Source organism: Schistocerca nitens, chromosome 5 (assembly GCF_023898315.1).
Source record: "Schistocerca nitens isolate TAMUIC-IGC-003100 chromosome 5, iqSchNite1.1, whole genome shotgun sequence".
NCBI classification, from domain to species: Eukaryota; Metazoa; Arthropoda; class Insecta; order Orthoptera; family Acrididae; genus Schistocerca; species Schistocerca nitens.
This window is the reverse complement of record NC_064618.1, coordinates 321,489,249-321,513,915: the sequence shown is the minus strand read 5'-3', so window position 1 is coordinate 321,513,915 and position 24,667 is coordinate 321,489,249. Positions and strand designations below refer to the sequence as shown.

Genomic DNA, 24,667 nt, shown 5'->3' with positions numbered 1-24,667 from the left:
CAAAAAGCAACTGCACTGAAGCAGAACAACTAAGTGCAGCGGTTGTAAATATAGGGAGTAGCAGACTACATCAAAACTGTCGAAAAAAGGGGAGGGGGGATCCATTACAGAAATACAGTATGTGCTAATAATATGTTGAGGGTAAAGATAATAAGTGTAGGTCATCTAGTTGAAGGGTACGGTAACCTAACTATCGTGATTTATCACGGAAAATTTTATCAACTGAGAGAACAAAGCGTCTCATGACTTCCGTGGATACAAATAAAAGGAATGACACCCAGTATCGTAATTAGAGAAAAGGGGAAGACAGGAGGTAGGCAGAGATAGGGGGATACAAACGTGCTGGGTCAACATAATAGGTAACTGTAAGGTACGTATAAGTAAGCACAACGGTTTATAACTGCAGTGGATAGGAATACAGGAGAGTGTAGAAGAATAAAAACGTTTATTCGAGAAGAAGTGGTGGGGATGGGGATCCATTACATAAATGCAGCACGAGATACTGGCAGAAGTAAAGCTGTGAGTACCGGGCGTGAGTCGTGCTTCGGTAGCTCAGTTGGTAGAGCACTTGCCCGCGAAAGGCAAAGGTCCCGAGTTCGAGTCTCGGTCGGGCACACAGTTTTAATCTGCCAGGAAGTTTCATATCAGCGCACACTCCGCTGCAGAGTGAAAATCTCATTCTGGAAATCTAGGAATGTTTATTAATGTAAAAAATTATCATTTGCGCCATGGTTCGGAGTCAACGTTAAATTGTATAACCCCTTCAACTGGCTGGCTAAGTCGGATTAAATGTCGCAAGAGGCACCTCCAATCAGACCATGGCTAGTGAATCACTGTGGTACTCACACCAACCTTCTGATCGATGGAAGCTTTACATTGTTTTGCAAGTTTTTCCAAGTAATACGCAATGTGTTACTCGGCCCCTGTATTTCACGAAACTATGCAGCTTTACTCGTAATTGACGTCTGACCTTTACATTAATCAAATTTTCCGATAACGATCTTGATACCTGTGGAATCATCGCCTGCCTGTTATCAGAAGTTATTCCGATAAACTCGAGGACACGAATGTATATATACTGCGGCCTCGGGGGACTAAGACCATCCGATCAAAATGGGTCTACCGCTAGCTGCGAGGATTATCTTTGTGGTAAGCGAAAATTGGTTTATTAATACAACGTGGACTTGTAATGAAGAACTGCGAGCATTTTGTGTGATAGTGACTCTCTCTGGTTTTTCGAAACTGGAAATAATAAACTTGTACATTATTTGTAGTACACTGATGATTCGAATGTTACATAGCATTCTCCACCTGGCCTTTCTGATGTGGGCCATTCACATAGCAAACTGCTTTACATTATTACAAACACAGATGAATACGCAATTCATATATCCAATTTATATAATGATATCCAATTATCCAATTCATATATCCGATTTTCAATCACACGCACAATAACGTTTTGTCAAGAAACAAAATAAACATCTGTGAAGCATATGTTATTTATCTACCAAGGACGTACTGCTGTTTATACTCGTATCTTCGTAATGAACGAAGTTACAAGAAATTCAATCACGCTGGTTATATCCCCCTGCTTCGCAACCAACGTAACGATAAAAGCAAGTAGGCTTTGCAGGACCGTGGTGATGGCCACAAAGTTCGCCATAAGTACACTGACGGAATGAAACGGAATGCAGAGTAATGGAATTTCTGGAATATGTCTGTCTAGATAACATATTTAAGGCTTAACACTGCAAGATCACGAGTTAACGTAAGCGCGAGGTAAGCCATTGCAAATGTAGAATGTTGGTACACTAATACCCAGAGTAACCGCCAGAATGTTGAATGTTGTTGTTGTTGTTGGGTTGTTTTTTGTGGGAAGAAACCAAACTAAGAGGTCATCGGTTTCGTCGGATCAGGGAAGGGCGGGGAAGGAAGTCGGCCGTGCCCTTTCAAGGGAACCATCCCAGAATTTGCCTGGAGCGATTTAGGGAAATCACGGGAAACCTAAATCAGGATGGCCGGAAGCGGGATTGAACCGTCGTCCTCCCGAATGCGGAATGTTGAATGCAAACATGCAAATGTGCATGCATTGTATAGTGCAAGTGCCGGATGTCAGTTTGTGGGATGGAGTTTCTACCTGTTGCACATTGTCGGTCAACACAGGGACGGTTGATGCTGGTTGTGGATGACGCAGTAGTTGTCGTCCCATGATGTCCCATATGTGCTCGACTGGAGACAGACCTGTTGATCGAGCAGATCAGGCGACATGTCGACACCCTGCAGAGCATGTTGAACTACAACAGCGTACGTGAGCGAGATATATCCTGTAGGAAAACACTCCCTGAACGCTGTTTATGAATGGCAGCACAACAGGTCGAATCATCAGCCTGGCGTACTAATTTGTAGTCAGGGTGCATGGAATAACCACGAGAGTGCTTCTACTGACCACAAGAAATCGCACGCCAGATCATAATTCCACGTGTGGGTCCAGTATGTCCAGCATGAAGCCGGGTGCTTGAAGGTCCCCCAACTGACCTCCTTCTAACAGACACCCGGCCATCACTGGCACCGAAGCCGAACCAGCTTTCTTCAGGAATCACAACAGCTCTCCATCCCGCCCTCCAATGAGGTCACTCTTGACACCATTCAAATCACAAAGGACGGTGGTTTGGGATCGATGGAATGCACGATACAGGGCGTTTGGCTCAGATGTGTCCTTGAAGTTACCGATCTGTAACAGTTCGTTGTGTCACTGTGGTACCAACTGCTGCTCATATTGCTGCTGCAGATGGAGTATGATGCGCCAGAGCCATACGTCGAACACGATGGTCTTGCCTCTCAGTAGTATCACTTGGCTGTCCAGTGCCCGGTCTTCTTACATTCTGGTGACCACCGGTGCCAGCAGTCATGTACAGTGGCTACATTCGTGACAATTATTTACGCAGTATCGTGGAACAACACCCACCTTCTCGAGGTCCTATTACGCGACCTCGTTCAAACTCATTATGGTGATGATAATGGCGTCTTTGTCGTCTTAAAGTCATTCTTGACTAACATCAGCTCATCACTTGAGATCTCTAAGGTAACTAACGCTCCTGACCGTTATAGCGTGTGCCTGAAGCAAATCTGATTTGCATCTTCATAGTGGTGCTACTGGAGTCAGTCTCGTGCGACTGGTACGATATTGAAAGAGATAGCATGTTTCAGGCGTAGAACGCATACAATTCCTTAGCCGGCTGCTGTGGCCGAGCGGTTCTAGGCACTTCAGTCCGGATCCACGCTGCTGCTACGGTCGCAGGTTCGAATCCTGCCTCGGGCATGGATGTGTGTGATGTCCTTAGGTTAGTTAGGTTTAAGTAGTTCAAAGTCTAGGGGACTAATGACCTCAGATGTTAAGTCCCATACTGCTTAGAGCCATTTGCACCTTTTTTTGCACAACTCCTTCTTCGTGTTACAATTTTTTCCCCATGAGTGTAGATTGGCTATAACTGACACTAACAGGATTCTCATATCGACACTGTCTGGTTAAAATACTCTTCGCCATACAAAAAATACAATGACGTACGGTTATGATTAAATAAATACACAAAAGTACTGTCAAATAATTGGGATAGCAGAGATTTGATGGGAACACACATGAAATGTGAGATCACATCAAAGTCCCTTCTCCAAGACGAAGGCATTTAATTCAGCTGATTCAAATGAAACTGACTGTATGTCGTTATTAACCGGGAGACCCCATCCGAGATTACAGAATGATATTTTCACCCTGGTTCGCAGGAGAGCTTCTGTAAAGTTTGGAAGGTAGGAGGCGAGGTAGTGGCAGAAGTAAAGCTGTGAGGACGTGGCGTGAGTCGTGCTTGGGTAGCTCAGTTGGTGGAGCACTTGCCCGCGAAGGGCAAAGGTCCCGAGTTCGAGTCTCGGTCGGGCACATAGTTTTAATCTGCCAGGAAGTTTCTCATCCGAGATTGTTCGCTCACCAGGTGAATGTGTTTCTGTTTGAAGAGATTTCGGCGACGTTTGCACGTTTGTGTCGAAGATGAGGTGAGTACATTAAGACAACACAAACTTCCAGTTCACAAGTAAAGAAAATCTTCTATCAGACTGGGAACTGAACCTGGGACCCCTCGATCTAGAAGCAGTAAAGCTAACCACTAGATTACGAGTTCAGCTGGTGAAGCTGGTCATGTCCTTGATACGGTGCGCACGCGACCAGCGTGTGGAGTAAGAGGGGAGTCCAATGGTGCTCGCGGTTGACTTATCGATATGTCCATCTTATGAATTTTTGGAAGGCGTAAAATGTAATTGGTCGAATTGCCTGAGGGAGGAAATTTCTAATGATACTCCCTTCCACCGAAGACTGCCGGAGAAAGTCTTCCTCATTATTGTTAATGTTGCGTCACGTGAAAATTTTTGGTACGCCTCCTCTTCGAAATCTTTGCATTACAGTCGCATCGTTCCATTATAACGACTGCACTGCCCTCGTCAGTTGGCAGGACTTCAATATGATGGTTGCAAAGCTCGCAAAGTTCATTACGATCACCTTGCGTCATGGTGGCTGGCGGCAGATGATGGTTGAAGTGATCGGTATAGCAAAACTCTACTACTGCCAGTATTGCTGGCCCCTGTTTTGGTTATACTCGTGGTAGAAGCTTCCTACACGTCGCTCAATAGCCTGAAGATGGCGTAATAAAACGCTGGAACGGGTTTCCAGGTAAGATAAAGTTGGGAACTAGATAGCTGAAAGGTGTTTAATTTCACATCCCAAAACAGAAACATTCTGTTGTGAGGACCTTGGTGCATCGAGCGGAAGCTGTTTCAGATCTCGGAAACGTGTCGAAAGAAATGAGCCACTTTTCAAAGGAATCAGCTACTTCAACCAACAATTTTCACAAGCTATTTCATCGAAGACTCGTAAGCAAAACGTCCCCCGATGAGGATGAATAGAAATTTACGTTTATGTCGTTCTGTGACTCAATAACAGGAAAGATTAGCTGGCTCCTAAACAGGCAAAAAAAGTAACTGAAAGTTTCCATGTCCTATTGTTCTTCACTCGCATTGGCAAGCATAAAGTTATTTTGTATTGCATATTATTTAAAACTGCAGTCTGGATTTTAGCGCGAAATATCCTCGACATACCGATTGTGGCTATTGCTCAATCAGCATATGATGTGAGGAATATTAAAATACATAAACTACCATCGTGGGCAAAATTCACGTGAAAGTAGTACGTTGGTACATACGTTCAATACGATTTCTTTTGTGTGTGTGTGTGTGTGTGTGTGTGTGTACGTGCGTTATCACTCAGGTTGCTATTAAAGTATTTATCAATCGTAGTCTTTTTATTTGAGTTTCTAATGGCTGCTCATCGAATGTTGCACCTTTGACAATTATGAGAAGCATTGATTAAGTGTTCAAAACGTATCCAAAATGCTAAAAGTTCTAACACGTGCAGTTATGAAGCCAGTGAAGGCGGCTCGAAACATTTGTGCCGTGTATGGGATGAGGGACATCGAAGAAGTCATATCAGAAAGTAGTTCTCACGTCAGTTAGGCTGTTTTTGACGTGAATCATTTGCTATATTCACGATGACCAACGAGCTTTGCTGAATGACTGTTTTGCAGTCTATCACTATAATTAAAATCAGTGCGCCTCACAATTCGCAGATATGACGAACTGCGACAATTTGACGTTTGTGCCACACTTTCATACAGTGCGCAATGTTGGGGGTGGGGGGGGGGAGGGGGAAGAAAGGAGGCAGAATATGCTGAATCGTCCCGTCGACGACGATGTTATTACAGGTGAAGGAGAAGCTCTGGTTGGAATTCGTTGGGCAATGGCTCTATGTAACAATCGATTTAAGGAAATCGCGGAAAACATAAACCAGGAAGACTATATGGGGAATTGAACTGCAGAAAGAAATTAATGAATGACGGTAAACAAGGAACATCTCAAGCAAAGACCAGAGAGTTAACTCTCAAAAGCCTGAGAGTCAAATTTACGTTTAGGCTAAATTAAATTTCTATGCTTGCCCGAAACATTACGTTTTAGTGGAATAATTTACTTGGTTTTTTTTTTTTTTTTTTTTTTTTGCAACCGCAAGAACTTTTGAATATTTCAAGTGCGTCAATATTGTTCGTACTAATAAATCGAGCTTCGCAAATTTAATAACAACCAGGTTCTAAATAATTACCGCAATCCGTTGCTATATCCGTGAAATGGACGGAACGGTGGCCAAGCAAGCTTCACTCGAACTTGTTATTTCCGTGCATACAATAAAAGGCTCCTCCGGTTTTGCACTGAAAAACCTGTTCAAAGAGTATTATAAGCACGTAAACAGTAACAGTAGCACGTAACAGTAAAACACCAACAGCAATAAATGTTCAGAAAAGATAAAACACGAGTATTAATTTACGTAGACAATATTGTCATTCCACACGTTCCTCAAAAACTGTAAATTTCCAAGTCTAGGATTTTGTGTTTTACGTACATAAGCCATTTTTTTCTTATTTGTCGTTACAAATAACGTGTTTCATAGGCAGAACAGCTGTTAATGACTAGACAAAATAATTTCACTTAAACAAGAAAATACACAAAAAATACAGATGTGTCCACAAAATACACTATGTGATCAAAAGTATCCGGACACCTCCAAAAACATACGTATGTTATATTAGGTGCGTTGTGCTGCCAACTACTGCCAGGTACTTCATACCAGCGACCTCAGTAGTAATTAGACATCGTGAGAGAGCAGAATGGGGCGCTCCGCGGAACTCACGGACTTCGAACGTGGTCAGGTGACTGGTTGTCACTTGTGTCATACGTCTGTACGCGAGATTTCCACACTCCTACACATCCCTAGGTCCACTGTTTCCGATGTGATAATGAAATGGAAACGTGAAGGGACACGTACAGCACAAAAGCGTACAGGCCGAACTCGTCTGTTGACTGACAGAGACGGCCGACAGTTGAAGAGGGCCGTAATGTGTAACAGTCAGACATCTATCCGGACCATCACGCAGAAATTCGAAACTGCATCAGGATCCACTTCAAGTACTATGACAGTTAGGTGGGAGGTGAGAAAACAGATTTCATGGTCGAGCGGCTGCTCATAAGCCACATATCACGCCGCTAAGTGCCAAACGTCTCCTTGCTTGATGTTAGGAGCGTAAACATTGGGCGATCAAACAGTGGAAAAGAGTTGTGTGGAGCAATGAATCACGGTACACAATGTGGCGATCAGATGGCAGGGTGTGGGTATGGCGAATGCCCGGTGAACGTAATCTGCCAGCGTGTGTAGTGCAATCAGTAGAATTCGGAGGCGGTGGTGTTATGGTGCGGTCGTGTTTTTCATGGAGGTGGCCTGCACCTCTTGTTGTTTTGCGTGGCACTACAACAGCACAGGCTTACATTAATGTTTTAAGCACCTTCTTGCTTCCCACTGTTGAATAGCAATACGGGGACGGCGATTGCATCTTTCAACACGATCGAGCACCTGTTCATATTGCACGGCCTGTGGCGGAGTGGTTACACTAGAATAACATCCGTGTAATGGACTGGCGTACACATAGTCCTGACCTGAATCCTATAGAACGCCTTTGGGATGTTTTGGAACGCCGACATCGATACCTTTCCTCAGTGCGGCACCCCGTGGAGAATGGGCTCCCATTCCGCAAGAAACCTCCCAGCACCTGACTGAACGTATGCCTGCGAGAGTGGAAGCAGTCATCAAGGCTAAAGGTGGGCCAACACCTTATTGAGTTCCAGCATTACCGATGGAGGGCGCCAAGAACTTGTATGTCGTTTTCAGCTAGGTGTCCCGATACTTTTGATTATTTAGCGTATGTTATGCATTTGGAGGCACAATAAGGCGCTTTGTATTACGAATTTGTTTCCAGGGATGTGTCAATAGCAGAGAGCATTTTTTGCCAACACATGAGTTGTCTTACACTCGTATTACAAGGAAAAAACTACCGAGAAGAACGCATTAGGTGTTTCTATTACATGACAACTCCCTCGATAACATTGTCAACTCCGAGTCCTTAGATTACTACAGGAGTGAAATCGAACGTATGCCTGAGCGCAGACTCTTTTTAGATAATATGAGGAAAGGTATTACCTTTACCTGTTTTGTTCAGTAAACTAATAAAAATGGCTATAAAATATGCACTACACTAATACTAATATCTTACAACTTATCATGATAAATTAATAAGGAAAGTATAGTTTACTAAAGTTGAGGTATGTGTAAAATGAGCATGTCCAAATCGTCACTAATTATTAACATATTACGCACTTTTGGCCTCGAAATAGTCTGTGCATGTAACAATACAAACTTACCACTTACGTATGTAAATGTGGCAGTCGGAGTAGATACATAAAGGAACCCATACAACAAATTACGCGGCGCTATAGTTTCATACTCAAATTTAAGTAGTTACAAAACAATACAAATTATGTCGACAGAAGCAGATATTTTGAGACATTTTGCAGAGTTTTTGTTACGCCTACCTGTTAGTGACACACCGTAAATTCAAAAGTTTCGAGACCGAATTAATAAAAATAGCGAAAATGAAGATGGTCGTTTGATTGCTCCAGTTGTTCCACATAGCTTATTCTCACTTGCGTACAATGCACAGACCGAGCGAGGTGGCGCAGTGGTAGCACACTGGACTCGCATTCGGGAGGACGACGGCGAGGCTGCTGGGAGCCGCGGGCCCTAGTATTACTAGGCCCGCGGCGGGATAAAATCAAGTTGCTGTGAATGGGTTGCGCAACATCCGGCGGCTGATAAGGCCAGCGCTGGGGTCTGGGCGCGCTTCCTGTTTCTGCGTCAGTCGACTGCAGGCAGCAGCACGCAGCACACAGCCATGCCGTACCGCCGCAGGAGATACTCTAGGAGGAGCAGAATGCCTGTTTACAAGACTGTTTTAAGTTTTGAGGAGACACCAAATGCAACATCTCAAACTGAGATATTAGCAGGGCCAATTACATTTGTTGGCTGTAAGATTACGTTTTCTTGTACTACAAATGAAGTTGTCACAGGCAATTCATGGTTGTCTGTTGCTTTGGTTAGAGGCAGTGACAAGCCTTTACAGGGATTGGAGGCTTACTATGACAGAGACATTATCTGTTATAAAACATTTGCAATTGGTGTTGTTGGAGACAGAAATTATGGTACTTGTGTTGTTACAACGCGTCCGGCCATCCTGATTTAGGTTTTCCGTGATTTCCCTAAATCGCTCCAGGCAAATGCTGGGATGGTTCCTTTGAAAGGGCACGGCCGATTTCCTTCCCCATCCTTCCCAAATCCGATGAGACCGATGACCTCGCTGTTTGGTCTCTTCCCCCAAATAACCCAACCCAATGCACAGAAAGTTGATACAACCGTCTCAAACTGTGATAAAAGTTCTTATTTGGTATGTTGTTCAGCGGGGGTAATATTGGCCTCAATGTTGGTTATGTCATCAAAGCCTTGACCCTTATTGTGCATTTCTGCAGTATTTCGTATTGTGTTAGGTTCGTATTGATCATACAAAGTCTCATCACCGGTGCGCGGGATAAACTTGGCACACACTTTTCGTTTTTTCTGAACATTCTGGAGAGCGCTTGAACACCTGATCGAGAGATATCGCCCCATTGCGTTTTGCGACAGAACAACGGTGACACACTGACCTCACGTCCTCTACGTAAAACTACCTGCTCACAACTGACTAATCAAAGCACTTTGTTGTTTACTGTTGTTAGTTCAAGCTGCCATGATAGTGAGCTGACGTCGCTTATAAGGCGGGAATCAAATCAACTTTGGAACGTTTTGGGTTATGTATATCCTGAGGTCTCATGTGATGTGCTTCTTTGCATACACTCACGTCCAATGGCAGACTTACACACGTCTGCAGTATTCTAGATGCCTTTGCTAGACACGCTGCAGTTTCATAAACAGAAGCCATCATTTGTTTTTCTGTAATCGTACCAACCGAAATCGGCAGCTAAATATTACTCCACATTGTTTGTATGACACCACTGATTCCAATAGTGGGTCGCTAAGCAGTTATCTTCTACTTTTTTAGGTTTCAGGAAGTGCGTAATATGACGCGTCTATTTTAGGAGTTGAATACCACTTATTAAATCAGTCTGATATTTAAAAAAAAATGGATTATGTATTTTCGTCGATTAACACTTTCCCACATGTAGCAGGGAAACCATAGAAATCCGCTACACTGTATATATTTAATGTGGAAAGAAATGGTTCCTTTCATATTGCTCCAGGTCGTATCCAAACGTACGTGAGAGACTCAAGATGAGCGTTCGTGCAAGATAACGTGCTTCACTTTGTCTGCCACTAAGCGCAGTCGTAAAACTTGTTGGGTACCCTGAAGTAAGTTATTTCTCTTAGGAAAGGTGAATGTTGGAGGATTTTGATAATTTTTGAAGTTCTAGAGAAGTAGAATGCAGCTGGTTAGCACTTTAAATGGTTTCTAGCATTTTAAGTGTGGAGTCAGATTGGATTCTGTGAGTTCAATATTATGATGACATCAAAATAGAGGGTATAACTGATAAAAGCGCAGATATCTTTATACGTGGTATCTTAACATATTCAGACATTAGTGAATTGGTTGTTTTTTGTGTGCATAAGACAGTTCTTCCACAAACCCGTAACACACTTTACGACCTTTACATTTAGTTTTATGTGAAAATGTACTTGCTACAGGGATGCTATAATTTTTGAGAATGCTGGCTGTTGATTTATATAAAAATAAATATTATATAACTTACATTAAAAATTGCAAATGACAGGAACCTTAAATATCGCTTTCAACAAAGGGGTCTTAGAGACCCCACCTCGTAGTATACATCACAGAAAAGTTACATAGAGCTAAGGCGTAATTTTGTTCAGCACCCCGACCTGGCTCACTAACAGAAATACCTGCGCTTATACCCGTTACACCCTGCGGACATTCTGTAGTAATGCTTTCAGGTTCTTTACGGACAGGCGGGACATAATTTTTACACTACTGTCCATTAAAATTGCTACACCACGAAGATGACGTGCTACAGACGCGAAATGTAACCGAGGAAGAAGATGCTGTGATGTGCAAATGATTAGCTTTTCAGGGCATTCACACAAGGTTGGCGCCGGTGGCGACACCTACAACGTGCTGACATGAGGAAAGTTTACAACCGATTTCCCATACACAAACAGCAGTTGACCGACGTTGCCTGGTGAAACGTTGTTGTGGTGCACCGTGTAAGGAGGAGAAATGCGTACCATTACGTTTCCGACTTTGATAAAGGTAGGAATGTAGCCTATCGCAATTGTGGTTTATCGTATCGCGACATTACTGCTCACGTTAGTCGAGATCCAATGACTGTTTCCAGAATATGGAATCGGTGGGTTCAGCAGGGTAATACGGAACGCCGTGCTGGATCTCAACGGCGTCGTATCACTAGCAGTCGAGATGACAGGCATCTTATCCGCATGGCTGTAACGGATCGTGCAGCCACGTCTCGATCCCTGAATCAACAGATGGGGACGTTTGCAAGACAACAACCATCTGCACGAATAGTTCGACGACGTTTTCAGCAGCATGGACTATCAGCTCGGAGACTATGGCTGCGTTTCCCCTTGACGCTGCATCACAGACAGGAGCGCCTGCGATGGTGTACTCAACGACGAACCTGGATGCACGAATGGCAAAACGACATTTTTTTGATGAATCGAGTTTCTGTTTACAGCATCATGATGGTCGCATCAGTGTCTGGCGACATCGTGGTGAACGCACATTGGAAGCGTGTATTCGTCTTCGCCATACTGGCGTATCACCCGGCATGATGGTATGGGGTGCCATTGGTTACACGTCTCGGTCACCTCTTGTTCGCATTGACGGCACTTGGAACAGTGGACGTTACATTTCAGATGTGTTACGACCCGTGGCTCTACTCTTCATTCGATCGCTGCGAAACCCTACATTTCAGCAAGATATTGCATGACCGCATGTTGCAGGTCCTGTACGGGCCTTTATGATACAGAAAATGTTGGACTGCTGCCCTGGCCAGCACATTCTCCAGATCTCTCACCAATTGAAAACGTCTGGTCAATGGTGGCCGAGAAACTGGCTCGTCACAATACGCCAGTCACTACTCTTGATCAACTGTGTTGTCGTGTTGAAGCTGCATGGGCAAGTGTGCCTGCACACGCCATCTAAGCTCTGTACGACTCAATGCCCAGTGGTAACAAGGCCGTTATTACGTCCAGAGGTGGTTGTTCTGGCTACTGATTTGTCAGGATCTATGCACCCAAATTGCATGAAAATGTAATCACATGTCAGTTCTAGTATAATATATTTGTCCAATGAATACCCGTTTATCATCTGCATTTCTTCTTGGTGTAGCAATTTTAATGGCCGGTAGAGTATTTCCTGGCACTACATGGTAATTAAGGAACAGGTAGATTAGTGAATCGCAGCAGGGAGTTTTATTAAAGAATCCTCCGTTTGACAGGTGATTGTCTTTCTGGGCGATGGACGAGGTGGGCACCGTCCTTCCCTGGCGGCAGCATCCTGCGTGTCGGCAGACGGGTCAGGCTGTCGTCAGCCTGGCGAGGTCATCAGCTTCACGTGCCGCAGCATCGGGACCTTCCCAGACCCGTACGACTGCCAAAAGTTCTACGTCTGTGACGCGGTGAACGGAAAGTCTGCAGCTGGTTCGTGCACAGGCAGTTCGGCCTATAATCCTCTCACGTCAGACTGCAGGTAAGATACCAAAGCTGTTGCTTCTGGTTTGCATCTTGCTGTCCGTTTCCATAAACAAATTTAACTAAATCAATTCATGGATCACTGAATCTGTCTAAGTGAAACCACTTTGATGGGATTCGGCTAAATAACTATGTAAACTGACAAAAAAAAGTTTTTGCCATAAAGTTGCATCCACTACGGATTTGGTACTGTACTAAACAGAGGAAGGTAAACAACAGATAGCGGTATTGCAAACAGTTATGGGAGAAATAAGTGAAGTATGTGGAAAGAGAATAAAGACGTCGGGATTGTATCTGTGGGATTATTTATTTATTTACTTAGCGTATGGCTCATAACATCACAGTAAAAAAATCACAGAAACGACACGATTTAAAAAAAAATCACACATGTATAAACAGAACAATAAATAACAGTTTGTGTATAAGGACACCACCAATTGTAAATTTACACTCACAGAAGAGCAATCACAAACAAACGTCAAGCTTAGATAATATATAGTCGATTGCCTCTTGGGTCGCCATTAGGAAATCCTGTGGGTCACCCTCATATGCCCTTAGTGGGCATTCCTGCACGATGTGTTTGACCGTCTGTCTTTCAGCGCCACAGTCGCAAGCGGTAGAAGGAAGTTTACCCCATCTGTGTAAGGAGTAGGCGCATCTCCCACAGTTGGTTCAGGTGCGATTAAGAGTTGACCAAACTTTGCGAGGGCAACTAACATCTGTGGGATAATAAGAAGATTGTTGATACGTAGTATAGCACGGACTGGAATGGTCAAACATATTAAACTAAGCCTCACGAAGATTAATTCTGATTAATTCAGTTACAAAACATTGTCCACAGGCACATAAACAAACTTCTGCATTTACTGTACCCGATAAAAAGGCCATAAGAAAAAGAGGAAAACGAGTGAATGTTTCCAACTGCCAGCAGCAGAGATTCAATATTCACATATATCACAAATATATCACATATTTTTATTTCCTGGTGTAACTTCTTCCAGACTTCTGACGGATGTGATGCGATCCTCCACGACTTCCTCTCTTGTAACAATATTATCTCAAAGTAGCAGTTAGACACAGCGTTCTATATTGCTTGTTGGTGATTTTCCAATCTCTGATTTCAGCTACAATTTTTGTTCTCCACGGCATTCTCTAGGATGTTGGAAGTTATTCCCTCACGCGTTAACGCATGTCCTAACATCGTCTCATCTGTTCAAATAATTGTTATGTGTTCTATCGGCCACTGTGCGAGTCAATACGGACACAGAGAAGGAAGGAGGGAAGTTAAGATGGCCGGAAGCAGGAATTTAAAATGATCTGTACATATAACGTGCTGCTTAATATAACGTTTTATTTCTCAAAAGGAAATAAACATAACTTTTTATGAAGTGGCTTCCTGTATATCTTACTTGCAAGTACTTTAGCCACTATTACTACTCGCAGAATGCAAGCTAGGTAATATCTTCCTATCAGTACCGATGCTCTCGAAGACTGAGACCTAACTGGTCTAACAGCAATGGGCAGCTGGTTAAATCATCGTTGACAGGGGGCGCTGAACTTTGTCTTCCTGGAGATGTGGCGCTAACCGCTTTCTCCATTGGCACACGGGTCATCGCCCTCTTGATGCCGTTTCACGGCGGTGCGCTGGTCGGTGTGCAGTCGATGCTTTAGGACTGCATATTACGCACACTTTCCTTTCTTCTCTGATTCTGCGAAGGACCTCCTCTATTCTTATCAATCCACTTAAATTTCAGTGTCTTTCCGTAACACATCTCGAAAGCTTAGATTCCCTTCTTGTTCCGTTATTGCATCTTCGATGTATAAGTTCAACGGTAGGGGAGCGAAATTAACTCTGCTATCTTGGTTCTCTCATGAGTCTCTATAAGTTCTCGGACATGTTATATACAGTATTACCCGTCTTTCCCTATAGTTCATATCTATTTTCTTTTATAATTTCAAACATCATGCACAACTTTACGTTTTCGAAAGTATTTTATCTTTCGACAAATACTAGGAAGCTGTCTTGATTTTTCGTAAGCCTAGGGTCTACTATCAAACGCAGCATTAAAACTGTCTCTCTGCCGCCATTGACTATGATGTCATGATACATTTAGGAAGAATTAAACTGAGGGTGAAGGAGTGTGTTTAGGCCAATAGAGACCCACCATTATCACCACCATATTTCCACTATTACTACCACAACTATCATCACTATCAACACCATCATCAACATCGCCATCACCCGCAATTTCACATTCGCTGCTGGATAAAGCCCTAATCATTTTTCATGTTTCTCCAGGATGTTTGAGAGTCATCTGTCCACTCCAACTATGTCCTTCTGTCAGATTTTTATCTCCTGGTATGTTGCAGAGAATTACGTTTCTTCTATCTGCATCCATTCATCTAGCTACGTACCCCACCTGCCTTCCAACGAATTTCATTAACACCATTCACTCCAGTCTATTCTCTTAACCATTTACTCGTTTCCTCGTCTCGCCAAAAAATTGGAACCATGTTTCCGAATGGACTGTCGTACGTCAAATCCAGAAACACGCAATGGGAAACAAATTATTTGTATAACATGTCAACTGGATGTATGACTGAGTTTTTAAATTGTCTAATTCCCTTTTATACATACTGTGGGGAGCCAAAATATTACTTCACCTTCTTATTAGTGTGTTGTTCTAACTATGGAGCGCAGTACAGTGATTCCGTGTGGCATGGAATCAACGACTCAAGTAATTTCCATACATTACGGGCCGGCGGCTTTCGGGCGCGTTTCTGGTGTCCACTAGCGTCAAAGACGTCTGCCAATGGGTTCAGTCTAGCTCATTTGATGGTCAAGGTCACTACCCCGCATCTCAAACTACTGTAGAATGATTCAGCTTGTAACAGTCATCCTGCCAGAATGCTGGAAGACGTCCTCACCACCACGGAAAGCATCTAGCATGAAGAGGGTGCAAGTGGTCCGTAAAGATTTCCACGTAGCCCACAACTGCCACGGGGCCTTTGATTAAATGTGAAGTTGTTGGTTCAGTGGTGGCTCGATTGGCATTTTAAACATTTTTCATCAGTTGCGAACGGGTGCAGTGTTCCTTGTTGTCGAAAGAAAGCTGTTTGACTGCCTGCGCAGACTCCTCCCAAACAGACGGTCTGTCGCTCCTGGACCGCTTCGGAACCGACTCCGTTACTAAGTAGGTTTCCACCCATGTTCTGATTAACTTGACCTCTGGTGTTTTCTTTCCACAATGGGGCACCAACTTCAGCTGCACAATAATCAGTGGTTTGATATTTGCTAGCCACACAACACACTGAGCTTTCTTCGTGTGTGCGGGGGGGGGGGGGGGGGGCGGGGGGGGCGGGGGGGGCGGGGGGGGTTCATGTTTACTATGTAGCTCACCCAGGGCTCCTTGTGGAGAAAGTGTGGAATGAGGAAACTTGAAATCAGGGTGAACATTTATGGACACCCTTAGAGAATATGTCGTTGCCCCATTCCGACGTGGTCTTGTTCTTGCTGCTGTTGCTGTCTTCCCCAACCATTCTCCTCATCGTAATCATCATGCAAGTTGAAATTGGCGAAGAATTTCAACGCCCACCACATAGGATTTAACAAATTATAAAATGATTGCTATCAGTCTTTCTGATGTTAGAAATAATAGTCTTCTATTTACTGTGTATAATAAGACCAAGCCATTCAGATAGGACTGGGAGACATGGAACTTACAACGAGTAGTCAAACGTACAACTGGCAGAAGACCGGTTTATAACCAGCAGCAAAGAACGAGAATAACGTTTTTGTAGTACTGGGATTCGAGCTCAGGTCACTCACGGAAAAGAAATTCATCGATGTAGCACAAGTGTGTTCATGTGGCAGTCTTTGTGTTGTCGCGAATGAGAACTAAACGTGGAAATTCACTGAACTGCTGATGTTACTTCCCGTTACTCTATTGTCGCTGATATGAAAATTTTACTGCAGGTGACTCGCATCGTGCTATGTTCATGTTTATGCACTATTTTCCGACTGTTTTTGTGTCAGTTGTGCGGATGACTATGTGGTAAGCTTCGTGTTGGTCTGTCTTACACGGTTTGCTGGACAACATGATGGCTCGTCTCCAAGCATGTCAATTGCCAATTTAAAATGGCCTTATGGCGGAAATTGTCCAGTACTGAAAAATGCACTATTATTACAGTAGATGGGAGAAGCTTAATAATAGATTCGGTAGGAACAAAGGTAAACTTTTAACAAAATACGTGAATCAAAGGCAGAGTGGTAATTCATAATTTTTGGTCTGTTCTATACTCTCCATCATGACTTGGAACCGTTCTGTTGTGCATGATCAAAATCGAAACTCAGTTTGTTCTTTTACTTGATTAAAATCAAAGTTCATCCTGTGTAGATGGTGATAACGTTATTGGATATGTAATGAATTCTGGGGAGGAACCTGCTGGGTCTATACTATAGCGTTTATGTCTCATATGATTCCTTCTTGTGATGTAGAAATTCTTGCAGTATTGCTCTAGGTTTAGAGAGTTCTTCTATTCTGCCGACTTTCTGTAAATAATTTTACAAGCTCCTTTTGTAAAATATTTTCTCTGGTTTTGGTATATCCACTGAAACATTATCAGCTCTAGGATCATGTCGTTTCTTCATACTTCGAATTTCTTTACACTCCTCATCTGGCCTTACTCCTGGTCTGTTATTACTTTCTTTATTAACAGTCTGTCTTTCTAATGTATATTTTGAACTTTTGAGATATGTTGTACAACCTGGGTGTGAAAGGACTACGCCACGAAAATTTATGCCAGATGAACCATATTCTTTCTTTTTGTCAGAAAAAAATGAACCAATTATTTTCATTATTACTACTTTTCTTCTTATTATTTTTAGTATACCAGTATTAGTACCTGCAGTTGCAGTATTAGAGGTAATTCCAGTATCAACTCTGTTAGTCCATAGTATAATGTTAGTCACATAGCCGCTGCACACTTTCAGATCATTTTAAAACTAGTTGTCATACCAGCATTGTTACTTTCTTAGGTAACTGTAATGTAAAACTGCATGTGTGAAACCCCGGTCCAATGTAAGAGAGAGCCTCATGACCATAATCAGATCAGGACAAATAAATAAATTAAATTAAATGCAGTCAGGAGCTGGTCTCCGTCAGTAATACTGGATCTACAGTCCGCCTTGCAAACTTGAGAGCTTGCTGTACTACAACATTAAAAAGACAGTCCTATTAAAACATGGCAATAAACAAGGTTATATAATAAAAATTTATCAAGAAACGACAAAAAATATGCTCAAGCCAAATATTTCAGAGATATGTAGATATATACATTTTCTAAAAGAAATCCGATAGTGTTAATTATAGTAAATATAACATGAAAAAAGAAAAAAAATCTTAGAACAAGCCATAGTGAAAGCCAAGATCCTCAGTACAACCTCAAAAAAATCCGATGGCAGTGAAATGACAGAAATTCAGAGACTTTATAGGTCTCATATAAATTTTATTTTATGTATATCGACTGACGCCTCGAGTGAAAATTTGTACCGAGACTCGGAATCGAACCCAGGCCTCCTGCTCACTACGCAGTTGCTCTACGCAATAAGCCACCTTGGCACAGCAGTTTGCATAACTGCACAGATAACATGGCACGCCTTCCTCCTCGATCCAAACTCTCACTGTCGCCCCAGTCTAAATTCCCCCTTACACACGAATAGAATTTCTGCCCTCTCCATGTTCTGGAATAGCACTTTGATGCTGAGGTACTGTCAGAATTTAGCGATAAAGAATTTGTGGGGAACTTAGACTGTATTGTAGTGTAGGATGAGGGGAGAGGGGGGCTAGTAGGGTTTGCAGTGGAGGTTGTGTGGGCGTGGATTTATTTTAGAAAAACATTTATTTATGAGAAACATTTCTCCAAAGTGAGTATTCCGAAATAGTAAGAATGCAATGGTATAACACCCAGAGTTATTGTATACAAAGGGCATCAGACAATAACAGAATTGAATGAAATATTTTCACTCTGCAGCGGAGTGTACGCTGATATGAAACTTCCTGGCAGATTAAAACTTTGTGCTGGGCCGAGACTCGAAATCAGGGCCTTTGTCGTTTGCCAGCAAATGTTCTACCACCTAAGCTACCCAAGCTACCCGTCCTCACAGCTTCATTCTGGAAACATCCCCCAGGCTGTGGCTAACCCATGTCTCCGCAATATCCTTTCTTCCAGGAAGAGTTGTTCCAGAGAAAGTTCTGAAAGGTTTGCAGAAGAGCTTCTGTGAAGTTTGGAAGGTAGGAGACGAGGTACTGGCAGAATTAAAGCTGTGTGGACGGGTCGTGAGTCATGCTTCGGTAGCTCAGTTGTAGAGCACTTGCTCACTAAAGGCAAAAGTCCCAAGTTCGAGCCTCGGCCAGGCACACAGTTTCAATCTGCGAGGAAGCTTAATAACACAATAAAGAAAGGAAATCTTCAAGAAATATCATAAACGCAATTCTGATTGTTTCAGCCACTTGACACAGAGCGGGCACCAAAGAAGAACAACAGAACAGAAAACAGAATCTACACACATTCTTCCTGTAGAACATTGCAGTCAGGTGGATAACTCAGTATAGTACAATAAATTAATGAATCACAATACGTCCATTACCAAGGACATCCATCAGATGCTCCCTGCAATGCTACAGGCAACGGAGCTATCAAGCTACCTACGCTACAAAGAGCAACAGCAAATATTTGAGCAACTTGCAGATATGTACAATATTGCGTACGTCCTCAGCGTGATTAAAAACACGATTCATAGAGAGATATCTTTTGTACAACAGTAACACACGCCCACAGCATATAATGGAACACTACAAGCACACTACTCTGCCTTCACTGCCACACCGTTCAGTATTGTACTCAAGACTTATTAATCACTTCACCTTACATTTCTCTGAATCTGATCACTTAACAACTGCCTGAGAAACACTGCAGGGCACTAAAGTACACCTCCACTTCCCTGTCTACGCAGTAGTATCAAAAACACTCTTCACCGTGTGTGGCTGGTAATGGCGTCTTCTCTGGCCACTGGAAAGAGACAGCAACCGCACCCTCCTCCCCCAAAGGTAGGCAATGTCCAAAGCAGTTAACCCACGGCCCGTGTCCACCGTTAGCTCCACAGACTGTCCGCCTCCACGGCGCACCAGCTACTAACTGACCCATCTTGGCTTCTGGCCAGCGCAAACTGAGGCTGCGCTCTTTGCTCCATGCCTCCAGCCTAGCCCGAAATGCGCTGGCTTCAAAGATTGTGCACAGAGCAACTCCTCTTATGAAGAGCACCCTGGAAATATAGCCAAAAGCTCGAACCGGACGGCGGGAGCTTCAAAAGTACCGCTTCGCACAGCGCAGTACTCTAAATTATCAGTAAAAGAAAAAATACTGGTAAGTATTCAACGTGAGAAGCTATTAGCTGTATGGGTAATTTATACAAGGGGCGTTCAACAAGTAATGAAACATTTTGTTTCTGAAATCAGGTTTGTTTTATCCAGTATTCCAATGCACAATATTATTCCCCATTCTTGTGCCTACAAAACCTTTTTTTCAACGTAATCTCCATTAAATGCGACGACCTAACTTCACCTTACTGGGAGGGCCTGTATTCCTGCATGCTACCAATCCGCTGGTCGACGTCGGATCCAACGTCTTGCTGCGTCAATAACCTCCCCATCATCGACGAATTGCTTCCCGCGTAGTGCATCCTTCATTGGGTCAAAGAGATGGGAGTCGGAACGTGCGAAATCCGGGTCGCAGGTTGGATGAGAAAGAACAGTGAAGTTCTGTGAGCTCCTCTCAGGTGCGCAGACTTGTGTGAGGCCTTGCGTTGTCATGGCGAAGAAGTTCGTTTAAATTTTTGTGGGGACGAACACGCTGAAGTCGTTTCTTCTTCTTTTTCTTGAGTGTGTGTGCGGCAGAGCGTCACGCGGGAATTCGGACAGGTTTGCACGACCTTGTTGCAACGATGACAGACGCCTCGCCCAACGACTCACCGTGCTTTTGTTCACTACCAGGTCTCCGTAGACATTCTGCAAGAGCCTATGGATGTCTGTGATGTTCTGGTTTCGAATGGCTCTGAGCGCTATAGGACTTAACATTGAAGATCATCAGTCCCCTAGAACTCAGAATTACTTAAACCTAACTAACCTAAGGACATCACACACATCCATGCCCGAGACAGGATTCTGAAGCCCCTAGGACCGCTCGGCCACTCCGGCCAGCCTGCTCTGTTTTCCCGCCAAATGAAACTCAATGACAGCTCTTTGCTTGAAACGTACCTCTGTCACAGACGTCATTTTGAAGGCTACGTAGAGCGCCAACCACCTATCGGAACTTCATGAAACTATAGCGACTGAAGCGGAAACATTCCACGATTCCCCATAGGCCCTCCGTATTTTTGCAGCCGAAGTTAACCAAGAGAAGCAATACCTTGTATTATTTACTGAACGCCCCTCGTAGAAGAGAAGAGGAGGAAAACAAATATCATGACACAGCCGTAGCTCAAAGAGAGTTCCCACAAAACAGGCACCAGCAGTCTCCACTTCCATGGGTTGAATAAATCTTGAAGTATGTAATGGTCAGGGCATATAGAACAGTTACGTATGTGGGGTACTTAACACATACCTGAAAAGTGAAGGCATGCAGAAAATCTTTTCTGGACTTGTGCTTCGAGGCGGAGACCTACAATACAGTACCCTACTTTGGAGCTGTTTTCCATCGTTATGTCTCTCATCATCTATCCTCAATGCAGTAAAATTTTGTAGTGGAATATGGTTTCATACTCGCGATCACCACCTTCCAAGTTCTATTAAGGATTATGTCAATATGCAGTCTGTCTCTTGGGCAAACTGAAAACAAGAGCTGAAGTGTCTGTTACAGTTTGCGATGTGCTGCGTATTCACTGAAGAAGAGACTTTGGGAGGTTATTAACTGCATGCTGAGACAAAAAAATGGCTCTGAGCACTATGGGACTCAACTGCTGAGGTCATTAGTCCCCTAGAACTTAGAACTAGTTAAACCTAACTAACCTAAGGACATCACAAACATCCATGCCCGAGGCAGGATTCGAACCTGCGACCGTAGCGGTCTTGCGGTTCCAGACTGCAGTGCCTTTAACCGCACGGCCACTTCGGCCGGCCATGCTGAGACAGTCCATCCACAATCGGCACGTTGCTCATAGACAAGAGGCAAATCCAAGCCGACTGCCAGTTGCTGAGGAATTAGACAGTGCTGTAGACGCTCCCAATCTCCCATCTCACTCAGTCTTCTAATAGCTTCTTTACTAGTTTCTCAAAGAAGAAATGCGCTCATCAGCGTCCTTGCAGAATTTTGATTACAAACCATGCCTTGCGTTAAAAATAGCCTTTCTGTAGCCTAAAAGGTCTTCGCAATGAACAACTAAAGCCATGTAATCAGCATAAATGAAGCTTATAATATGCCGCGATCTTGACTGGTCATCCGTAAACAAGCACAATACGATCGACGAAAGGACACTGACGTAAAAGGTTATTACTTGCCATCTACATTCACTGTCCTTAGTTTAGTATGGTAATCAGCAGATGAATAGATGCTGAGAATTATATCTAACAAAAGAGAGGAGTAAATGAGTGCTGGTCTGCAACGTGTTACGTTGGTTTCTAAGCTAAAATGTCTGTTTTTTAACATTTTTCTCTTTGTTCATAAATTAAGCAGTCAGGTATCCACAAACTAATTTTTATTTCACATCGTCAGCTTGACAACTTCGCACCGCGTGTGTACAGAAGGACCCATCCCTACCTGTAGTCAGGTGGGGCAGATGGGCATAGTACAGGAAAACGCAGCCGTCTACTACGTCTGTCTGCGGAAGGGAGGCAAGATTGTTCCAGACATGTTCAGATGTCCGGGCAGCATGACGTTTGACCTCACTGTTTCTGGGTAAGTACTGTACAATATTAATTCAGAACAATACTCTACTCTTAGTTCTTTGGCTTTCATAGTCTACTTTTCATAACTATATTTTAAATACACTGCTGAGCCTTAAGATAACTGCTCGCTTAATGTCGTGTTCATCCTCCTTTAGAAACCAGTTCAAAATGTTCAAATGTGTGTGAAATCTTATGGGACTTAACTGCTAAGGTCATCAGTCTCTAAGATTACACAGTACTTAACCTAAATTATCCTAAGGACAAACACACACACCCATGCCCGAGGGAGGACTCGAACCTCCGCCGGAACCTGCCGCACAGTCCACGACTGCAGCGCCCTAGACCGCTCAGCTAATCCCGCGCGGCTAGAAACCAGTGCAGCACGCGTGGAATGTATTCGACAAGTCCATGATAGACTTCCGCAGGAATGTAACACCAGATGTGTGCCCACATGTCATGCAGTTCCCATGAATTGTAGGCTTGTGGGTGCAGAGCTGGCGCCATATAGCGGCCCATATGTGTTACATTGGGTTCAGATCAGCCAATTTTGATGGCGAAAATTTCAACACAAGTCAACTGCCATGTTCCTCAAAAGACTGTATCACTTTCCTGGTTTTACATTATTATCCTGTTGGTAGAAGCCACCACCGTCGAGGAAGACATCAAGCATGTAGGAATGCAGATGAACTGCAACAATATTCACTTAGTCTATAGCTGTCAAGATGCCTTTGATTCCCCGTAGCACAACACTGCCCCAATCTTGCCACAATACATGTTCCGAGCAGACGCTCGCCAGGATGACGCCGTATCTGGACACGTCCATTAGTGTGGTATAACAAGAAATATTATTCATACGACTAGGTGTCATTTTCCATTGATCCACTATCTAGTCTATTATCCCGCGCCCTGCGAATGTCATTTGTTCAACATAGGAACACTTGTTTTCGTAAGCTGCAGAGACAAATATTCTAAAATTGAGACGAATGGCGTGCTCCGAAACAACCCGCGCCCACACCATCATTGTAGTCTCGCGTTAGATCTGGCACAGATCCCCGCTTGACAGAAAGGGCCAGTCTCCATCCCCCATGCTCTGTGATGAGGGATGCATCTCCGACGCCTTACCACTAACTCGTACATTTAGGTCCTTTAGTAATCTACCCTTTGCCAAAGTCGTTTACGTCAGTGTGTTTCTACACTGCGGCCTATAACGTTGCTACAGTTCTTCCCGATCCATCTCCGCCCCACTTACATTCTTTGCTTACCCTTTCACGTGTCTAAAACGCCACCAGGCAACGTTCAGTCTCGCTATGTGCAGTGGTCATAATGTTTAGGATCATCACTGTATCTAAATAAACAACTATTACTCGTTCTGTAACTGTCTTCAATAACAGGTCACAGTCTTTCCAAAGTGCTCGGAAAACGTTTACACACATCTTGTCAATGATTGTCACATGTTTCATACTAATACGAATCTTGACTTTAGAATTTGTCTCATATCTGCTGTGCACTGGAGCATTTACTGGGTGTTGTACGGACTTTGTAGCCAACACTGTAACCGCTCTCTGTTAAGATTGTACACCAACTGAGCAGGCTGGCTAGGTAACACGTTTCCTGAGGTGGACAGCTGCTCAACATTCACTCAACACCTTACACTTATTAACGCAAACTTTATTACAGTAAAAGTTTTCGTTTGTTGGTACCCAAAAGATATACACTGATAAAACTTCAACTCAGTTAATTAGTAAATATAATAATCCTTAATAATCAGATGGCTGGTTCAAATGGCTCTGAGCACTATGGGACTCAACTGCTGAGGTCATTAGTCCCCTAGAACTTAGAACTAGTTAAACCTAACTAACCTAAGGACATCACAAACATCCATGCCCGAGGCAGGATTCGAACCTGCGACCGTAGCGGTCTTGCGGTTCCAGACTGCAGCGCCTTTAACCGCACGGCCACTTCGGCCGGC

The 24,667-nt window shown here is 43.5% G+C and overlaps 1 protein-coding gene across 1 annotated transcript; it reads left to right on the top strand.

Moving 5' to 3' along the window:
* The first annotated feature begins 1,062 nt into the window (after positions 1-1,062).
* LOC126259957 (uncharacterized) lies at positions 1,063-22,712 on the top strand. The gene is made up of 3 exons (XM_049957068.1): positions 1,063-1,149; positions 12,505-12,755; positions 22,526-22,712. The coding sequence occupies exons 1-3, from the start codon at positions 1,114-1,116 to the stop codon at positions 22,710-22,712; spliced, it is 474 nt and encodes a 157-aa protein (XP_049813025.1). The 5' UTR covers positions 1,063-1,113.
* The last annotated feature ends 1,955 nt before the right edge of the window (positions 22,713-24,667 follow it).